The sequence below is a fragment of the Chamaea fasciata genome, unplaced genomic scaffold (assembly GCF_029207755.1).
Source record: "Chamaea fasciata isolate MVZ Bird 193981 ecotype frontalis unplaced genomic scaffold, bChaFas1.0.hap1 SCAF_28, whole genome shotgun sequence".
Classification (NCBI taxonomy): Eukaryota; Metazoa; Chordata; class Aves; order Passeriformes; family Sylviidae; genus Chamaea; species Chamaea fasciata.
In genome coordinates this window covers 718,113-733,936 of record NW_027094113.1, presented here as the reverse complement: position 1 = coordinate 733,936, position 15,824 = coordinate 718,113, and the positions used below count along the sequence as shown (strand labels likewise).

General features: G+C 45.7%; 1 protein-coding gene across 2 annotated transcripts in view; it reads left to right on the top strand.

The window, feature by feature from the left end:
* Positions 1-1,965: 1,965 nt before the first annotated feature.
* Positions 1,966-15,824, top strand: part of ELAVL1 (ELAV like RNA binding protein 1) — a 40,576-nt gene continuing 26,717 nt past the window's right edge. For both annotated transcript variants that reach the window (XM_066205669.1, XM_066205667.1), the window contains exons 1-2: positions 1,966-2,059; positions 13,204-13,387. In XM_066205669.1, coding sequence (XP_066061766.1) covers positions 13,216-13,387 — 172 coding nt within the window. In that variant the 5' untranslated portion in view covers positions 1,966-2,059; positions 13,204-13,215. The remainder of the gene's footprint in view (positions 2,060-13,203; positions 13,388-15,824) is intronic.

Sequence of the window (15,824 nt, the reverse complement as noted above, 5' to 3'; positions counted from 1 at the left end):
ATCATAAAACCTTCGGGCTGATGTTTTCATATTGAACTGAAACACTGTAATAGACCAATAATGTATTTAGCAAAAAAAGAGATAAATAATTTTAAAAATGATACACTGTTTCAAAGGACAACACCTTTTAATTGCCAGAACATCTTAAATAAGTGTTTATGGTGATAGATGAAATTATGAGATTGAAATATGCTGTCAAAAGACAAAGGCATCAATGCCCCATGCAGTGTTGTGTTCATGGCCTCAATTTTTGAAGATTTGAGACCTACCTCATGTCCAAGAATGGGATTGTTAATTAAAACCTGGATGATACAAGGAAAACATCGAATTTACAGTAAAAGAAAGCTGCCACTGATATGAATGACAATACTGTGATTTTGGGGTTGGCAGGATGAGCAAATAACAGATGCACAAATGTCTTTAATTTTCAGAAGGTTTTGAAGGATATTTCTAAACCTGTCAGGCTTGGAATTTTCGTGTAAGGATTCCCCATCTGGAACTGAGAACTATTGTAGAGAGGAAAAGAGAATGGCAAGGTTTTTAGCATTGCTCCCAATCTAATATCCTCAGTGGGCTCTTCATGGAGCTGTTAGGATCTCTGTCAGGCTGTACCCACTGGATATGGCAGAGGCTGTGTTGCCCCTTGCTGTCACATGTGGAAGATTAGGATATGACACAGCATAATAGGCCCATTTGAAGGAGTTTCTGGGAGAGGTTTCTGGGCAGTTAAACTAGAAAACATCAGTGAACCATGTTGGGAATTTACCAGACAAAGTCTTGCTAGAGGCCACATCAGCATAGGCAGAGAAAAGATATTTGTATTTTCATGGTGTAATTTGCCACGTATTCCAGTAGACAGAGTATTTCTACATGTGTACACGGAAATGCCAAAGAACACAAACTCCTGTCTTGCTGCAATTCCCATCTTTCAGGTGAGATCTCACTCTTCTAGACTCGAGAAAGGAGCTAGAGAAGGAGAAATTTGGTTTTCAGGTATGTCACTCAACTAAGTAAAACTCAAATCATGAGTCATCTGTGAATGAAAAGGAACATAATGTATTGTACTGCAAAGTATTCTGATTGTTTTTCCCCAAAGTTGAGTACCTTAACACAGGATTCACAGACCTGAAGCTTACATGTCACAGACTAAGCATGCTGCGCTGTACCAGGGTACTATGGCAGAGTACTGTTGGCAATGACAAAAAGACTTATTTTTCTGCAGAACAGTGGAATTTTACTCTCACAGATGACTCCTGTGCAGTGGAAATACGTGCAGATACAAAGGGATGCCCTTGGCTACAAAAAGTGGAAATGGAAGATGGAAAACTCTTGGGCAGCTGGTCCCTTCAGGGTGCTGCAGAATTTCTCAGAGCAGAGGGAAGTGCTGGCCACCAGTTTCTTTGGCAGATGATCATTTGCATCTCATTTACACAGGAAGTATTTAATCTCTTAACTAGACACCAGCATTCCCCTGGGTCGTGCCCGGGGAGATTGCCCCTGTGCCCGGGCTCCGGGTGGCATTGGCCCTCAGGCGAGGAGAGGCTCGGCTACCGGAGCGCCGCCCGCAGCCGGCGGGCCCAGGCCTGCCGTGCTCCATCTTCCACCCGAGCCAGGCTCCCTGGCACAAAGCACCACTCGCGTTTCTCCTTCTCCAAGAGCCCAGCTGGCCACAGGATGCACGTTCTCCTCCGGGCTCCTTCCCACAAGAGCAGTCGGACCCGCGGCCGCGGCGCACCGGCCCTTCCCGAAGCCCCGAGCCGTCGGGGGGATCGCTCTGGTGACGCCGCCGGGCCCCTCCAGCCCCGGGCGCTGCCGCCTCAGCGGAGCAGCCGGGCCCGGCCCCGGCCGCGCTCCCCTCCCCCCGGCTCGCTGTAGGCTCCGCCCCCGGTCAGCACTTGACGGACGGGGGAACGAGCCAATGGCGCGCGGGGCACGTGCACGCGGTAACCAATGGGTGTCGGCGGGTGGTGCGGGGGCGGGGCGGTGGCGCTGGAGCGGCTCGTTGTGCGCTGCGGACCGATCGCCTCCCGCTGCCCGGGCCCGGCCGCCGCCGCTGCAGGTGAGGCCGCGCGCGGGGCCGCGGGGCCGCGCCTGAACAGCCCCGGCGGCACCCGCGGAGCTGGCGTGGGAGGGAGCGGGCGACGGGGCCCGGGCGGCCGGGCCGAGGCCTAGGCCTGGCGGGGTAGCCCGGGCCTGTGGGGGGAGGGGCCGCGGGGCAGCGCGGGCCTGGCGCGGCGGGCGCTCGGCGGGGTCGCGGCCTGCGGGGCCCGCAGGGGCCGGATGGGGCACGGGCGGGGATCGGGTCCCGAGGCCACCACGCTTGCGGCGGGAAGGCCGCGGGTCGCGGTGCCGCGATGCGCTGCGGGGTCGCGCCGCCTCTCAGGGCCTTTCTCCGTCCGGTTAATGGCCTCATCTTTCATGTTTATTTTTCCCGTGTCTGTGCGGGCACAGATTTTAAATCTCCCAGGTTGGTTAGGTCTGGCGTGTCCTCGTTGATTGGCGGTACCTGGGGGTCCCGTGCCGGCGCGGTCAGTGCCGGTCGGCCTCAGTGCTAGCCGCGGGTCTGGTGATGGTGTAGCGAGTGCTCGGGGCTGCAGGAATCATGGCTAAAGCAGCAGCCGCTGTTGTTTGTGCTCCTGGGAGCAATTCAGAGCAGAGCGTTTGCTCTGTTTTAGCGGTTGGAAAAGGCGAGGCTGTCCTAGGGGCCATTTCACGGCAGTACGCAATGAGGGACATGCCGCGGGGAGGCGAGTGCTCCTCCTGGGTTCTGCGCCGCTGGGAGTGCAGGAGCGTTTGTCGGGCACGGAGCTCTATCCCACACTCACTGGGAAAGGAAGCACGGTTTTTTGCATGAGGACTTGCCCTGGGATCCTGTTATCACTTAATAAAGCGCCTGTGGAAGACAAAAGAGGAAAGAGTTTGGAAAGGGAGGGATGAATTCCTTTTGTTATATTTGATCACTTTTTGAGGTCTTTGTATTTTTTGTTCATTTTACTCACTGATTTGTGGGTGTTGACTGCTCATATTGCTCGGCTCTCACCTCTACGAGCTGTTGTTTCCCTGTGCTCATGTTTTAACCACTTTTTTTCTCGAGTTGTGTGAACAGTTCTGTGGCTTGTGTATTCCCCATTACAACTAGGACGATGCACGTGTTCTATAGTCTTTATCAAACCTGTAGAGTTGATGAGATTTCTTCCTGTTGACTCCTGGGTTATGGCTGTGTGCGTGATGAATAATAAAATCAAGAGTCCTGAGCCTCTAAGTCTATGCTGCATGAGGTGTTACTGTGAGTGTCCTGATTTTTGTTCTGAAGCAGAGAAACTGTGTGTATAATGATCCCAGTGCTCTTGTGGTTTCCATGATTCGAGGCGTTCAGCAGTCTGGAGTTAGAGCTGTGATTGCAGTAGGCTCTCCCCAGGCCTGACTGGAATTTGAGCAGGAACATCTTAAGCTGATGTGTTTGTTAAATGTGTTGTACAGTGAGTTTATGGCCCTGCTGTGGGTGGTTCTGCAGGACTAGATGAACTCCTCTTGTGCAGGACCAAGTTTGTGAAAACAGCAGCAGCAGTAAGCACAGTCTGAATGGAAATGTGAATGTTGTGTGTAGCAGCTTATCTGTGTTTGTTGAACGGTGTCTGGTGCTGACATGAACTTAATGTGAAATGTACTCTATGCTCTGAATTCAAACACTCTTTTCTTTCTGTTTCTTATATGTTCTATCACTTTTTTTTTTTTTTCCCCCTGGAAAAAGCCCTCCTTGTCTTGACCTGAGACATGCCATTTTAGTTTCAGAATCCATTTCTTTCAGCACTTGTACCAGCCTACTTTCTCTCCTGAAGCTTTGGTCTCTGTCTTGTTTCTTGCTTATTTATTGTGAGCTCTCTGATTTGATACCCAAAGTTACTGGCTGTCACTCTGCCCACATGTGGATAAGCTGCCTGTGAAGTTGATAAGACATTTAGTCACCAACTCTAGAAAGCTCAAACTTGCTATGTTTTCAGACTTCTAGAACTTCAGAGAAGCTGTTCTTTCTGCACTTCCAGATACTTTAGAAGCAGCCTAAAAGGCATCGGCAGGAAAGTCCTGCCAATCTAAGCATTTAGGGAGAATGACAGAGTTCAGCAAAGGAGAGGTGATACATTTTGACTTGTGCTGACAGTGATCAGGGCACTTCTGTCTGATGTGCAGTTCTGTATTCAGCCACCTGCAAGCTTCAAACTGCTGGCCTAAATGAACCATTTGATTATACAACCTTGTTGTATGTAGGTGATGTATGCAAAAATAGATTTAAATTTTTTTTTGAAGGGATAAGGTGGAAATAAGCTGTACTGAGAAGACAGAGACATTCTTCGTGTGTGTGAGTTTGCTGCCTTTGGGGTTTTTTGTTTTGTTTTTAATAGTAGTAGCAGTGGCATAGTACTACAAAGGTATAATTTTCCTATCTCCTACTGCTTCCATGGCCTCCATGTAGGAACACAGCAGCAAACCACAGTCTCTCACCAGGCCCTCAGAGATGGATTTTCAGCTAGTTGTTTTGTGCTGGTGAGCAAGTTGGATGCTGTCTTTTCCTTCTGCTATTCACTTGCCTTCCTGCTCCATCAAGGTGAAAGTATCTGAAGATGGGTCATTGTTATCCAAGGTTGGATCAGTGTGGAACAGCTGATGTCAGAAAGTGTCTGGAATCTACAGTACTTATGTCCACTTCTTCTCATCTCCTGCCTTCTCCCTCAGAAAGTAATCATTCCCTCACAGCACAGTTGTCTCCAGATGTCTCTTGTGTAGGTGAAAAAAGTGCCAAAGGAAATTTATGGACAATCTGACCCTGTCTAGAAAAAGGAAGCTAATAAATTATTTATTTATTTATTTTTAAAATATCTGTTTATCATAAAACTGTTTTTTAAAAAAATGCCAGTGCGGGGGGTGAGATAGTCGAGGCTGCACAAAGTTCTTTGCTGTCTCTTCCCTGCGCAAGAACTTGGTGGTGTTAACTGGCAGCATCTTCGGCCCAGGGGCAAACAGCTGTGGAATCACAGAATCCTGGAACGGCTGGAGTTGGCAGGAGGCTTAGAGACTAACTTGTTCCACCCCCTGCCATAGTCAGGGACACCTTACAACATCCCAGGTTGCTCCAAGCCCTGTCCTACCTGGCCTGAAACACTTCCAGGGATGGAGCAGCCACAAGTGCTCTGGGCACTCTGTGCCAGGGCCTCCCTACTCCCTCAGGGAGCAATTCCGTCCCAGTATCCCATCCAGCCCTGTCCCCTGGCAGTGGGAAGCCATTCCCCCTTGTCCTGTCCCTCCATCTCTTGCCCCAGTCCCTCCAGCTCTCCTGGAGCCCCTTTAGGCCCTGCAAGGGGCTCTGAGCTCTCCCTGGAGCCTTCTCTCCTCCTGGTGAACAACCCCAGGGTGTTAACCTTAACAAACTAATATTTCTTAGGTTTCGTTGGTTCATGGTCTCCCAGCCTGACTCCAGAGCAGAGGGCTCCAGCCCTTGGGGTATCTCTGTGGCCTCCTCTGGACTGGCTCCAGCAGATCCATGGTGCTGAGAAGTGTATTTGCTGCTTAGAGGGTGTGGATGTGAAACTCTGAGCAGAGCCTGGTATCCTCTATCTATCAGGGCTGGTTGTTAACCTGGGAAGATGGGGATATCTGGATCTGGCAGCAGACATTCAGCGTCTCAGGCACAGGATTCTGATTGCCCTTGTTCCTACAGCTCGAGCTGAGAGGGCCCTGATCCCTGCTGTGTGTTGGACCAGCAGCAGAGGGTAATTATGGCCAGCCTGGATCTGATTTCTGACAGCATCCCAATGATGATTAATTTTGTTCGTAGGAACTGAGTAAAGTAAGGTCATTGCTCTGCAGAATGCAGCTTATTTTTTGGCCTCAAATGCTTTTGTCTCTGAATGGCAATATAAGCATTGACAAAACCACCTTGATGATATTATTATATGGACGTGAATAAAAATCCAACTAAGGGAAGCATTTTAAAGCCTTCCAGACAATCTGATTGCTAAGGAACATCTAAAACTCCTTTACTGAAGTATTAAAATTATGACAGTTGAGATTTGTTAGACAAAAAATGTGCTTAAAACTAAATTTATGCCCAGTGTTTATAAAACATCATAAAAAACGCAAAAAAGCCTAAATTATGTTGTTCTGAAATCAATGATTAAGCATATAGAAATAGAATTTGTGGAAATGCAGCAGCAGATTTTAGTAATGGCCGCTTCTGGTGCTGAGCTGTTTTTACTGGCAGAAGTGTTGGAATCTTAGGTGCAGTCGAGCTGAGGAGAACAAGGGTAGTGTCCTCATTTCAGGTGTGCAAAGGGGAAAAGAATCAAAGAGATGAGATCTGTTACCTCTGGAAAACCCAAAGGGTTGGCAAGTAGAAAGGGTTTGCTTGGTTGTCAAATTTACAAACAGAATTTACATATCAGTGTGGAAGGCTCATATATGTACAGCATCTGTGAAAACATTCAGAGTTTCAAGGTAAAAGAATCTTCCTGTCTAAAGACAAACTTTTTTTAGTGACCTTCAATAGAATGTGTCAGCCCTGAGTTAGTTTCATTTTTGTGGGGAGTGAAGGGAGACTTAAAAAGCCAGTTGAATTAAACTGAATATTGAATTTAAATTTTTCCTGTTTACTGATTTAAAATATTGTGACTGCAAAGCAGACGAGTTCAGGTAAGCCAGAGAATATTGACCTGATTGATTGCTCTGGGACAGTAGAAGGAGAACTAGGGTAAGTAGTTTGGGAAAGAACCTGTGACACCTCACTTTCTGCCTTTACATTTCCATGTGTATTCAATCATCATGTTCACAGTTCAGGAAGATGGCTTTTCCAGCAGAACTTAGGATTCATACTGATGAAACGTTGTTGCCACTCATCCTGAGCAAAGAAAGGTGACACCAAGACTCTTGGCTTGTAGTCACAGACTTTGGGAAACAGCATCAGGCACCTCTCAAACACGGGCACGCTCCCTCATACCTGATTTGGTTTTATTCATAAGAAAAGCATTATCCTCTGCCCTCACAGATGTACAATGAAATAATCTGTTGGAAGACTCAGACATGTTGCTTGGATCTGAGTTGAGGCTTTGATGTGCGTGACCTGTACACGCTGGGATGACCTTCCATTCTCAAGTTCATGCTATTTTCCCTCATACACTCTGTAAGTGCTGTTCTTGAATTTAAGAGATAATCTGGATTTTGTAATTTCTCCCTCCCCCCAAATGGCTTTGATGTTTGGTCAAGATTTGACGGGGAGTTGAAGGACTAGTGCATGAATGTGCAGTGAATCCAATACCAACAGGACTTGCACTGCAGTGTCCTTGTCCTGTGGTCTGTCTTTGTGTTCATGGAGAGGTCTGTGCTCATGTGGGGTGCAATATGGAGAGCTGTTGGGGACATGAAAAGACTTTGTAATAAGAATAAAGGGTGTTTTCTTGTAGATTATGGGGAAAGGCTCTGTGATGTAGTGAAGTCTGGATTAAGTGATTGAGAGAGATGTGTTCCAACTGTGGAGCACTAGGAAACACTTTCCTTTTTCTTGGGAGGCAGGTAGGCCTAGGGGAGGGTTTTTTGCTGGTGTGGCTATTCAGGTGAAACCTGTTCTGTTCCTTACAGTGATTTCAGAGAAGGAAGTATGTTGCTTTTACTTCCCTCAGTGTCTATCCTTCTCTGTTGTGATTAAACTTTTGCTTCTCAATCCTGGTATGACAGCTGCCTGCAAAGCAAGTTTTTGCATGACAACACTATGTTGGATAGTTCTTGAAAACTCTTTTCCTGAAGCAGTTTAAAATCATGGAAGCTCTTCAGGCCCTTCTGTGTGTGTGGCATGGGTTTTGTCATGTATTCCAGCCTGGACATCTCAGCACCTCTGCACCTGCCTTCTGGGTTGGTCTGGCACTTGCGTGAATGTAGTAGTGTCCTTTTTGTCCTGTTTCAGGTGTGGTCTCCAAGAAACGGCTCAGCAGCTTAAGACAAGATTGTTGTTTCTTAGTCAGTCATGACTCTGGGGGGGAGGCATGTTGACAAATATCTGTGTGCTGAAGAAACAGAAGGGTTCTAATAGCCTTGAGGTTCTACTTGAAGCGCCCCAGTTAGATTCTTAAATACATAGGCAGAGCTCAAGAATAGACCTACAAGACTGAAGTGCAACTTGATGAAACAGCTCATGGGCAGAACTCTGCAACATCACTGGTTTCTGAACTCCTGTTCATTTAACCACTGACAACACCAACGAAGAGATTTCACCAGTTCAGGGACTTTGTCAGACACTGTCCTCTGAAGCCCTTCCTGTGTAGAGTGTCCTGGGTGATGCTGACTTGCACTTCATTGCAAAGAAAGATGGAGGTTTTGGATGAGTAGCTGGGTCAGCAGCCTCAGATCTGCTGTGGTTTAAAGACCATGCTGTACTCACTGTGGCCCATTCCCAGTCAAGGTGCCATGAGCTCTGTGCCCCAGAGCTTGTTGATCCAGGAAGAATTTCCCATCTTAAGTTCTGTACTAGCTGATCACCATCCATCCCACCTGAAGAGCTGCCTCCATCTCTGAAGACCGCAGCACAAGAAAGACATGGACCTGTTGGAGTGAGACCAGAGGAGACCATGGAGATGCTCTGAGGGCTGGAGCCCCTCTGTTCTGGAGCCAGGCTGTTCACTGGGAGAAGAGAAGGATCCTGGGAGACTTTGGAGCCCTGTGCAGAGCCTAAAGGGGCTCCAGGAGAGCTGGAGAGGGACTGGGGACAAGGGATGAAGGGACAGGACAAGGGGGAATGATTTCCCACTGCCGGAAGGCAAGGTTAGATGGGATATTGGGAAGGAATTGTTGGCAGTGAGGGTGGGGAGGCCCTGGCACAAGTTTCCCAGAGCAGCTGTGGCTGCCCCTGCATCCTTGGCAGCATTCCAGGCCAGGTTGGATGGGGCTTGGAGCGCCTTGGGATAGTGTAGGGTGTCCCTGACTCTGGCAGGGGGTGGAATGAAATGGTCTCTAAGGTTCCTTCCAACCCAGCTGTCCTGGGATTCTGTGAGCATCTGTTTACATGTCTACATACTAATTTGTGACTCCAGTAGTGGTCTGGTGCCTTTTTAGTCCTGTGAACAAGGTGAAGGTAGGCAAAGCCTCTTACCTGATATTGAAGACAGTTCTTCTTGCCAGTGTTCTCGTTTCACATGATCTCCACAGATCCATACAGGTTTTTCTTCTTAGCAAACATCTTGCAGTGAAATAGTTAATAGCAGTGATTCCTAGAATTCTGTATGGAGATACAGAGTGTCATTGGGCAAAAACTTTTATTGGCTGTTGCCAGAGCTGTTAAACCTGTGGAATCTGGTGCGCTTTTGTGAGAAGGTGGTGGTCATGGTCAGTGCAGCATTTCTGCAGATGATGCCCATGCGAGGTTTTCAATCCAGTCCTGGGAGTGCTGGCCTGGCTGAGGGTGCCTGAGCAGTCATTGGCACAGGTGATGAAGTGTTGGGCTGCGTGGATTTGAGCACCTCCAGAATTAGTGGAAGGTTTGGATATGGCTCATATGGTTGTTGCTTTGTGCAGCCTTGGCATTGTAAGTTTTAGGACATCTTACCCAAGGAAGAAAGTGGCTGCTGCCTTTTCAAACAAGCTTCTACAGCATTTGGTTATTTTTTTAAAAATTGTCATTTTAGGAATTGCAGTGCAGTGGATCCTAGTCTTAAAGTTTTAGGTTTTTTGGGACATAAAAATGAAGGCCTGTTTTGGAAAGGTTGCAAACTATCAATCTTTTTTCAGTCAGCCTTCCCAAATGGTGCCGTTGGGCCTTCTTGTCACTGTTGACCTGTCCACTGGGAATATAAATGCCTTCAGTCTTTCGATTTATGTCATTGTGGATTGACAAATGTCAGTTAATGGAGTTCTAGATACAAGTTAGTGTCTCGGCCTGGTTCTCAAATCTGGAATACTTACTGACAGAAATGGATTCTTATCTCTTTGGTAACGAAAGATCAGGGCATTCCCTCAGCATATTTCAGTGAGAGCAGAATAAAAACTTGTTTTCCAGTGTAGCATTGCTTGTTTCATCCATCATATCTTATCGCTCTTTTTCGTTCTGTACATCCTTGCAGCACGCAGAGGTTACAATTCCTCAGGGGCTCTTTTTAACTTAGTTTGCAAACAGGAGAACTGTTCACCTGTTGAGGAATACACCTGGTGCAGGTGGGCAGCGGCAGTGTGAGCTGCAGGTTGTTTTGGGAGGGAGTTCTTCGATTCTGCCAGACTTGGGGCCATGACCTTTTCTCTGGGGAGCTTCTTTCAGAACCTTTTCTGAATACCCAGCCTAAGCCTTCCCTGACACATTGAGAAGAACCTGGACTAAGCATCAGCATCAGGATGGGCACAGACTGGGAGCGGGCACAGGGGGGTCTTTTTCCGGAGTCCCTCCCCAGGGGCACCAGCTCAAGCTGTTCTGTGTCACTGCACCACAAAGGAACCTGAGTCTGGGATTGTGCTATGGCAAACATGGGCCCGAGCCAGTGAGAGGGGCTGGTCTGACTGAGTGTGGGGTGTGCGGGGAGTCACACGGGGTCTGTAGGGTCACTGGAGCCGCTGCTGCAAAGGGGCTTTGTTCCTAGCAGTGCCAGTCTGGGGCAGTGCCAGTGGGACCCCCAGAATGGCATCAGACTGGTCGAATGGGGGAATTCTCTTAACACCTCACCAGCAGAGGAAGTGGTTTCCCACTGACTTCCAGGCTGGCTGGACAGTGTTAGTCCTGCAGCAGATTGTGTAAGTGCTCAGCAGGAGATTAGGAAGAGAGAAGCATCTTCTCTCTCAGCGCTCTGCTTCTTTAGCTCTTCACTGTGCCTCTATTGCTCCTGCTTTGTTCCTGGTATCCCATGGAAACATTTGCCAGGTGTGGATGCAAGGGCTTCCTATGTTTGCTGTCTGAAAGCCTGAAGAAAAGCTGGTGGAAGCTTCCTTCCCACCTTCTAATGGCTCTGAATCGGCACTGCCCCAGGTACTGCTAGAGTGTCCGGGGAGATGTAGACTGTGAGTATTGCAGACAGGTAAGAGGGTGTGGGAACAATGATGGAAGGTCAGTAGCCACTTGCCAAACTCTTGTCAATTCTGCTTTATGCCAAATATGAGTGTGGTAACTTGCCATCATGGTGTGCTAGGAAAATTTTTCTTCTTGGTATCTGACTGTGGTGCTTACTTTTCAAGCAGCAGATACTCCCTGGAGAATTAAACCCAACGCCCCCAATCTTCTAAGTGTCTGTTCTTGAAATCATTACAATATATAGCAATTTCTTAATCTCAGCAGTAGGAAGGATTTATATCGTAAATAAATGGCTATAAAGGGCAAATTGGGTTAAAATGAAGGAAATTTTAACTTTTTCCTCTTAAAGGTGGAAAAATCTCAATGTTTCTTCCTTTGCTTACCAAATATTCTATTTGTGCTGTACAGCTTGCACTCATAAACATATTGGTGTGTTCTGCTTGTAGGGCTTGAATTTTGTAGAGGGCAAAGGCAACCAAAGTTGCCTTCTATTCAAATAATTCTGAAAATGTGTGTTACATGGTTTTATAACTTAGACATGGTGACCAGAGACGGTTCAGCTGTTTGAGTGTTGTTTACCAGAACAGGAAACTTCTCTGAGATTGTGCTCAGCAAGTTCTGATAGAGCCAGGAGGGCATGTGTTTTTAATGACAGAATTTGCAGTACAGCTGAGATGACCTGGCAGCTTAAAAATTGTCTGCTGAGGGGAGCGTCTTCCCCTGCTTCCAGCTCTGCGGTGCCTCCCCTTGCTTTTCTATCTTGTGGCATTAAGTGGTGGTTATCCTGCTGCAAGGAAAGCAGATTAGAACTGCTGACACAACAAAAAGGGCTTCCCCCCTGTGTGGTTTTCCATTGCTTTCACAGTACAGATTGGTTATCCTATGGGCAGAGGGTGCTGGAATGCTCTTGTGTTGATACTTGAAACACAAAAATGGGGGTAGAACCTGATCTGTGGGTGAAGGGGAGCAAGAGCTGCCAGCTCTTAATGCTTCAACACATATTGAAAAGGTAAAGATTCAGTTCAGATCCATACTGTGTTAAATTAGCGTGAGTCTTCTTATGGTTTACAATGATGTGCTCAGGTATTTGTTTAAAAGTTTGACTTTCACTGTCAGACATAAATTAACAGCAGCTGCTGGTGTAGGGCCTGGAAGTCCCTTCATGCAGGAGGCATTCCCTTTCTGGGCTGAGGATTTCTGGTTGCTGTTTCTGACTTCTTCCATTATTCAACTTCTGGCTGTCAGTAGTGGTGCAGTCCCTGGAAAGGCTTATCCTTTAGCAGATCCAGATATGTAGATCCTGTTGCAGAAACAGGGTTTAGAATATCCTGATTTTAACTATTTCAAAGTAGTTGAAGTGCTTGAAAAACTAGGATTCTGGCAAGCCACGAGCAGCTTGAGTTTGGTGTTTTAGTTGTTGGTCAACTAAAAACATCAGGATTCAGTCTGTGATGGTGGACTGAGGCATAGAGTATCTTCCTATGATTGGAACTCTGGATGTTTTCTCAAGGCTTTCTTTAAAAAGCTGCAAAAATAGAAACTCTACCAAATACTCTATGCCCCCAAGTCAGTGTGCAGCACTCACTGGTTTCATACACACAGTTAAGCACCAAAGGCAGCATTAAACAGTAGCAGGCTTTTAGGTGCAGGATTGACAGCATTTACAGGGGGAAACATTCAGAAAATTAATAGTCCCCAGTTGAAACTCTGAACTGGGTAAGATCTTGCTGCCTCTTGTGTCCCTGTCTGAAAGAGTTCTGGGCATAAGATTGGAATTCAGGTTGAGGTGGCAGTTTGGTTGTGGCTGGTCAAGTACCTGGACATGGGATACCTGATTTTTACCTTGGCTCTTGGGAATACTTTGGTGTTTACAGGAATGTCTTCAAAATCTATCTTAATGCTTTTTATTAATGTAAAAAAAATAGAAATCCTGAGGTGGTCTTTAATGGTACATAGTTCTGTAAAATGTTGTGTTTGTGCTTTTGAAAGAATGAATTGTTCTGGAATTTTCAACAAATAGTGTTTTGTTTTCTGAGTTGAAAAAATGCATTGCTGAAGCAGTGGCTTGTTCTCAGTTTTTAAAATAAACATTCAAACTTATTTCAGGTGGAAGAAGTTTGGTTTATGGAAATGCGAAGATCTAAACCTCACTGAGGATTTTTTTCACTTTGCAGATATATTGTAAAATGTCCAATGGTTATGAAGATCACATGGCTGAAGACTGCAGGGATGATATTGGTAGGACAAACTTAATTGTAAACTACCTCCCTCAGAACATGACACAGGATGAATTACGGAGTCTGTTCAGCAGCATCGGCGAAGTGGAATCTGCAAAACTTATTCGGGACAAAGTTGCAGGTATGATTTAGTGTTTCAGAAGTTGTCACCTTGTTCTAGATTGCTTGAGCAGATACTTGGTTGAATGCAACTTAATGTAGAAATACTAAATATTTGTGTGTGTGTAATCAAACTATTAACAAGTTTACCTGGAACTTCGTAATGCCAGGATTGGGTATTGGGAGGATGGAATGCTCAAGGCTAAGTTAGTGAATATTGTGTGTATGACTAAGAATTCTAAGAAATACAGTTCCCAAATTTAAACATTAACAGACAGGTCTAAAATTGGTTTAGATTTAGTCCCCAGCTGATTTATCCTTCCTGCAGTCTGAGTGTTTTTGATTCCACCTGAACTCTGAATATATAAACAAACTTTTTTTTTCTGATTTTGATCAGTAGAATAAAGGCATGCTGAGCTTCTGAAGTGGCTGTAGGTCTTATCACTGTTGTGGAATTTAACTTGTAAGTTCCTTAAATAGGATTGGTAGTAGTAGCTTTAAAATATGAGAAGAATGAATTGTTCTGACTTGTGAAACTTAGTGGTTCCTTGAAGCATAACAAATGCTGACAGAGCAACTGCTTCCATATCTGCTTAGTTGCAGGAGGTTTTAGCTGCTCTCTGAAGAGATTTTAGTCCTTGCACTGTTAAAATACTTCATTTACAGGTTTTGGTTATTCTTGTTCAGAATTTGCAGAATGCAGGATTCAGTGAAGAGCACTTTGTTGTTTCTGGAGGGGAGGAAAAAAAGTGCTGTTAACTAGCTGTGCACTGGTGTTTGTTTCCAGCCTGCAGCTCACTGCTTGTGGAATTCTCTGCTGTGCATGCTCAGTGTTGTATTTCAGAATTCAGCAATACTGATTGTTATCTAATCAGTAAAAGAACCGGCCTGAGACTGATCCCCAGTCTGTAAAAGCTGCATGGGAGCTGATCGAATGCATGAGACCTCGTTGTGCATTGTCTTTAGTGCTTTATTTGCTTGAGAATACCCATGAGAACTGAATAATTAAAAATTTCAGAATTTCCTTTCTGGGTAGGCCCTGTGATTTCCATGTCTCTGGCTTTCCTGATATCTTGCAGATGAAGTATCTCATGATGTCTGTCTGTCTATATTTGTACTTAAGGAATGTATATGTTCAGCCTTGATAAAATAGTTTCATAAATACTGATTTCTTTAAATGTTTTGGTAGGTGAGTGTTCGTCCCAGACATTGTCATGTGCTTTGCAGCACTTAAAGTTGAGGCTTACTCTGAAGGCTGGTTTTGCAAGGAATCAGACCCCTTGCTTAATGATAACAAGTCATAGCTGACCCACACCTTAGACTGTAAAATAAGCACAGAATCACCTGTGTGGGAGGGAAGGATATTTTCAGTGGGAAGCAAGAGACTCATCAGTGCCTGAAGTTGAGAGCCTGCTTCACGCTGTGACCTGTAGCATCAAACACTTTGGTAAAGTCTGGTTAACTTTAACTTGGAACTCGACATTGCTGGGTAGCTCAATGTCCAGCACATACACTTGTGTGCTCAGGGTTGTTCTTATCCTCAAGAATCTAAAGTAAAATTGCCGTTATTGTTGCAGAGAGTCCTTGAGTGACTGTGGACAGAACACTGGCTTTTCTCTAGTGTTTGCAGCTGTTGGATTCTGTGTGGCTGCTGTGGTCATGCCACTGAATTTTGTTGCTACTTAATTTTTCATTTGCTTGCAACACTATTAGGAGCAGTTACCAATCATCTCCATGCTTACTGATAGTTCTGGAATACCAGTGCCACAGAACTGGCTCCTTCTGAGCATTTTTTCTTCCTTTTGCTTTTGTTTCTGCCCCTTGATGTTCGCATTATATTCTGTATTCTCAAACTCTCTGTTAAACAGATGGCTGTGCAGCAGTCCCCGAACAGAAAAATCCTGTGGCACAGTTCTGCTTTTCTTGTGCCTCCACTTGCATTTCTCTGACCCCGTGGCAGACAGAGGGAAACTGGAGCTGCAGAAAAACCTGTTCAGCTCCCTGACCTTGGTGTCTGGTCAGATAAGCCATAATATTGGCATGTGAGATAGAGTGGGTTGAGTGACCTGGACAGGAGGGAGGGAACCATTTGCTTTTGTTGGAATTAGACTTTTTGGATCAGTTTAGTTCTTTCCAGTGAAGTCATAGCTTTTGGTGCCCCCATAAAGTTTTAATAATCAAGAGTATTTTGTCTTTGAAGTTCCTGTTATTGTTTGTGTTTTCAGAGATAAAATCAACGTTTAGTTGATAATGCTTGCTTTTTGTAAAATGTTGAATGGTACATTAATTTCTTCTCAATTTGTTGTCTGTTAATGAAACATGGGACAGAAAATACTTCTGCCTGGAATGCAATTTTTCATGACTTATTGAACTGGCATAAACTGTCTGGCAACTGATTACTGGGATTCAAGAATTGATTTAAAAGCCAAAGTTTGGGTTTCTTTGAGCAAAGTATTTTA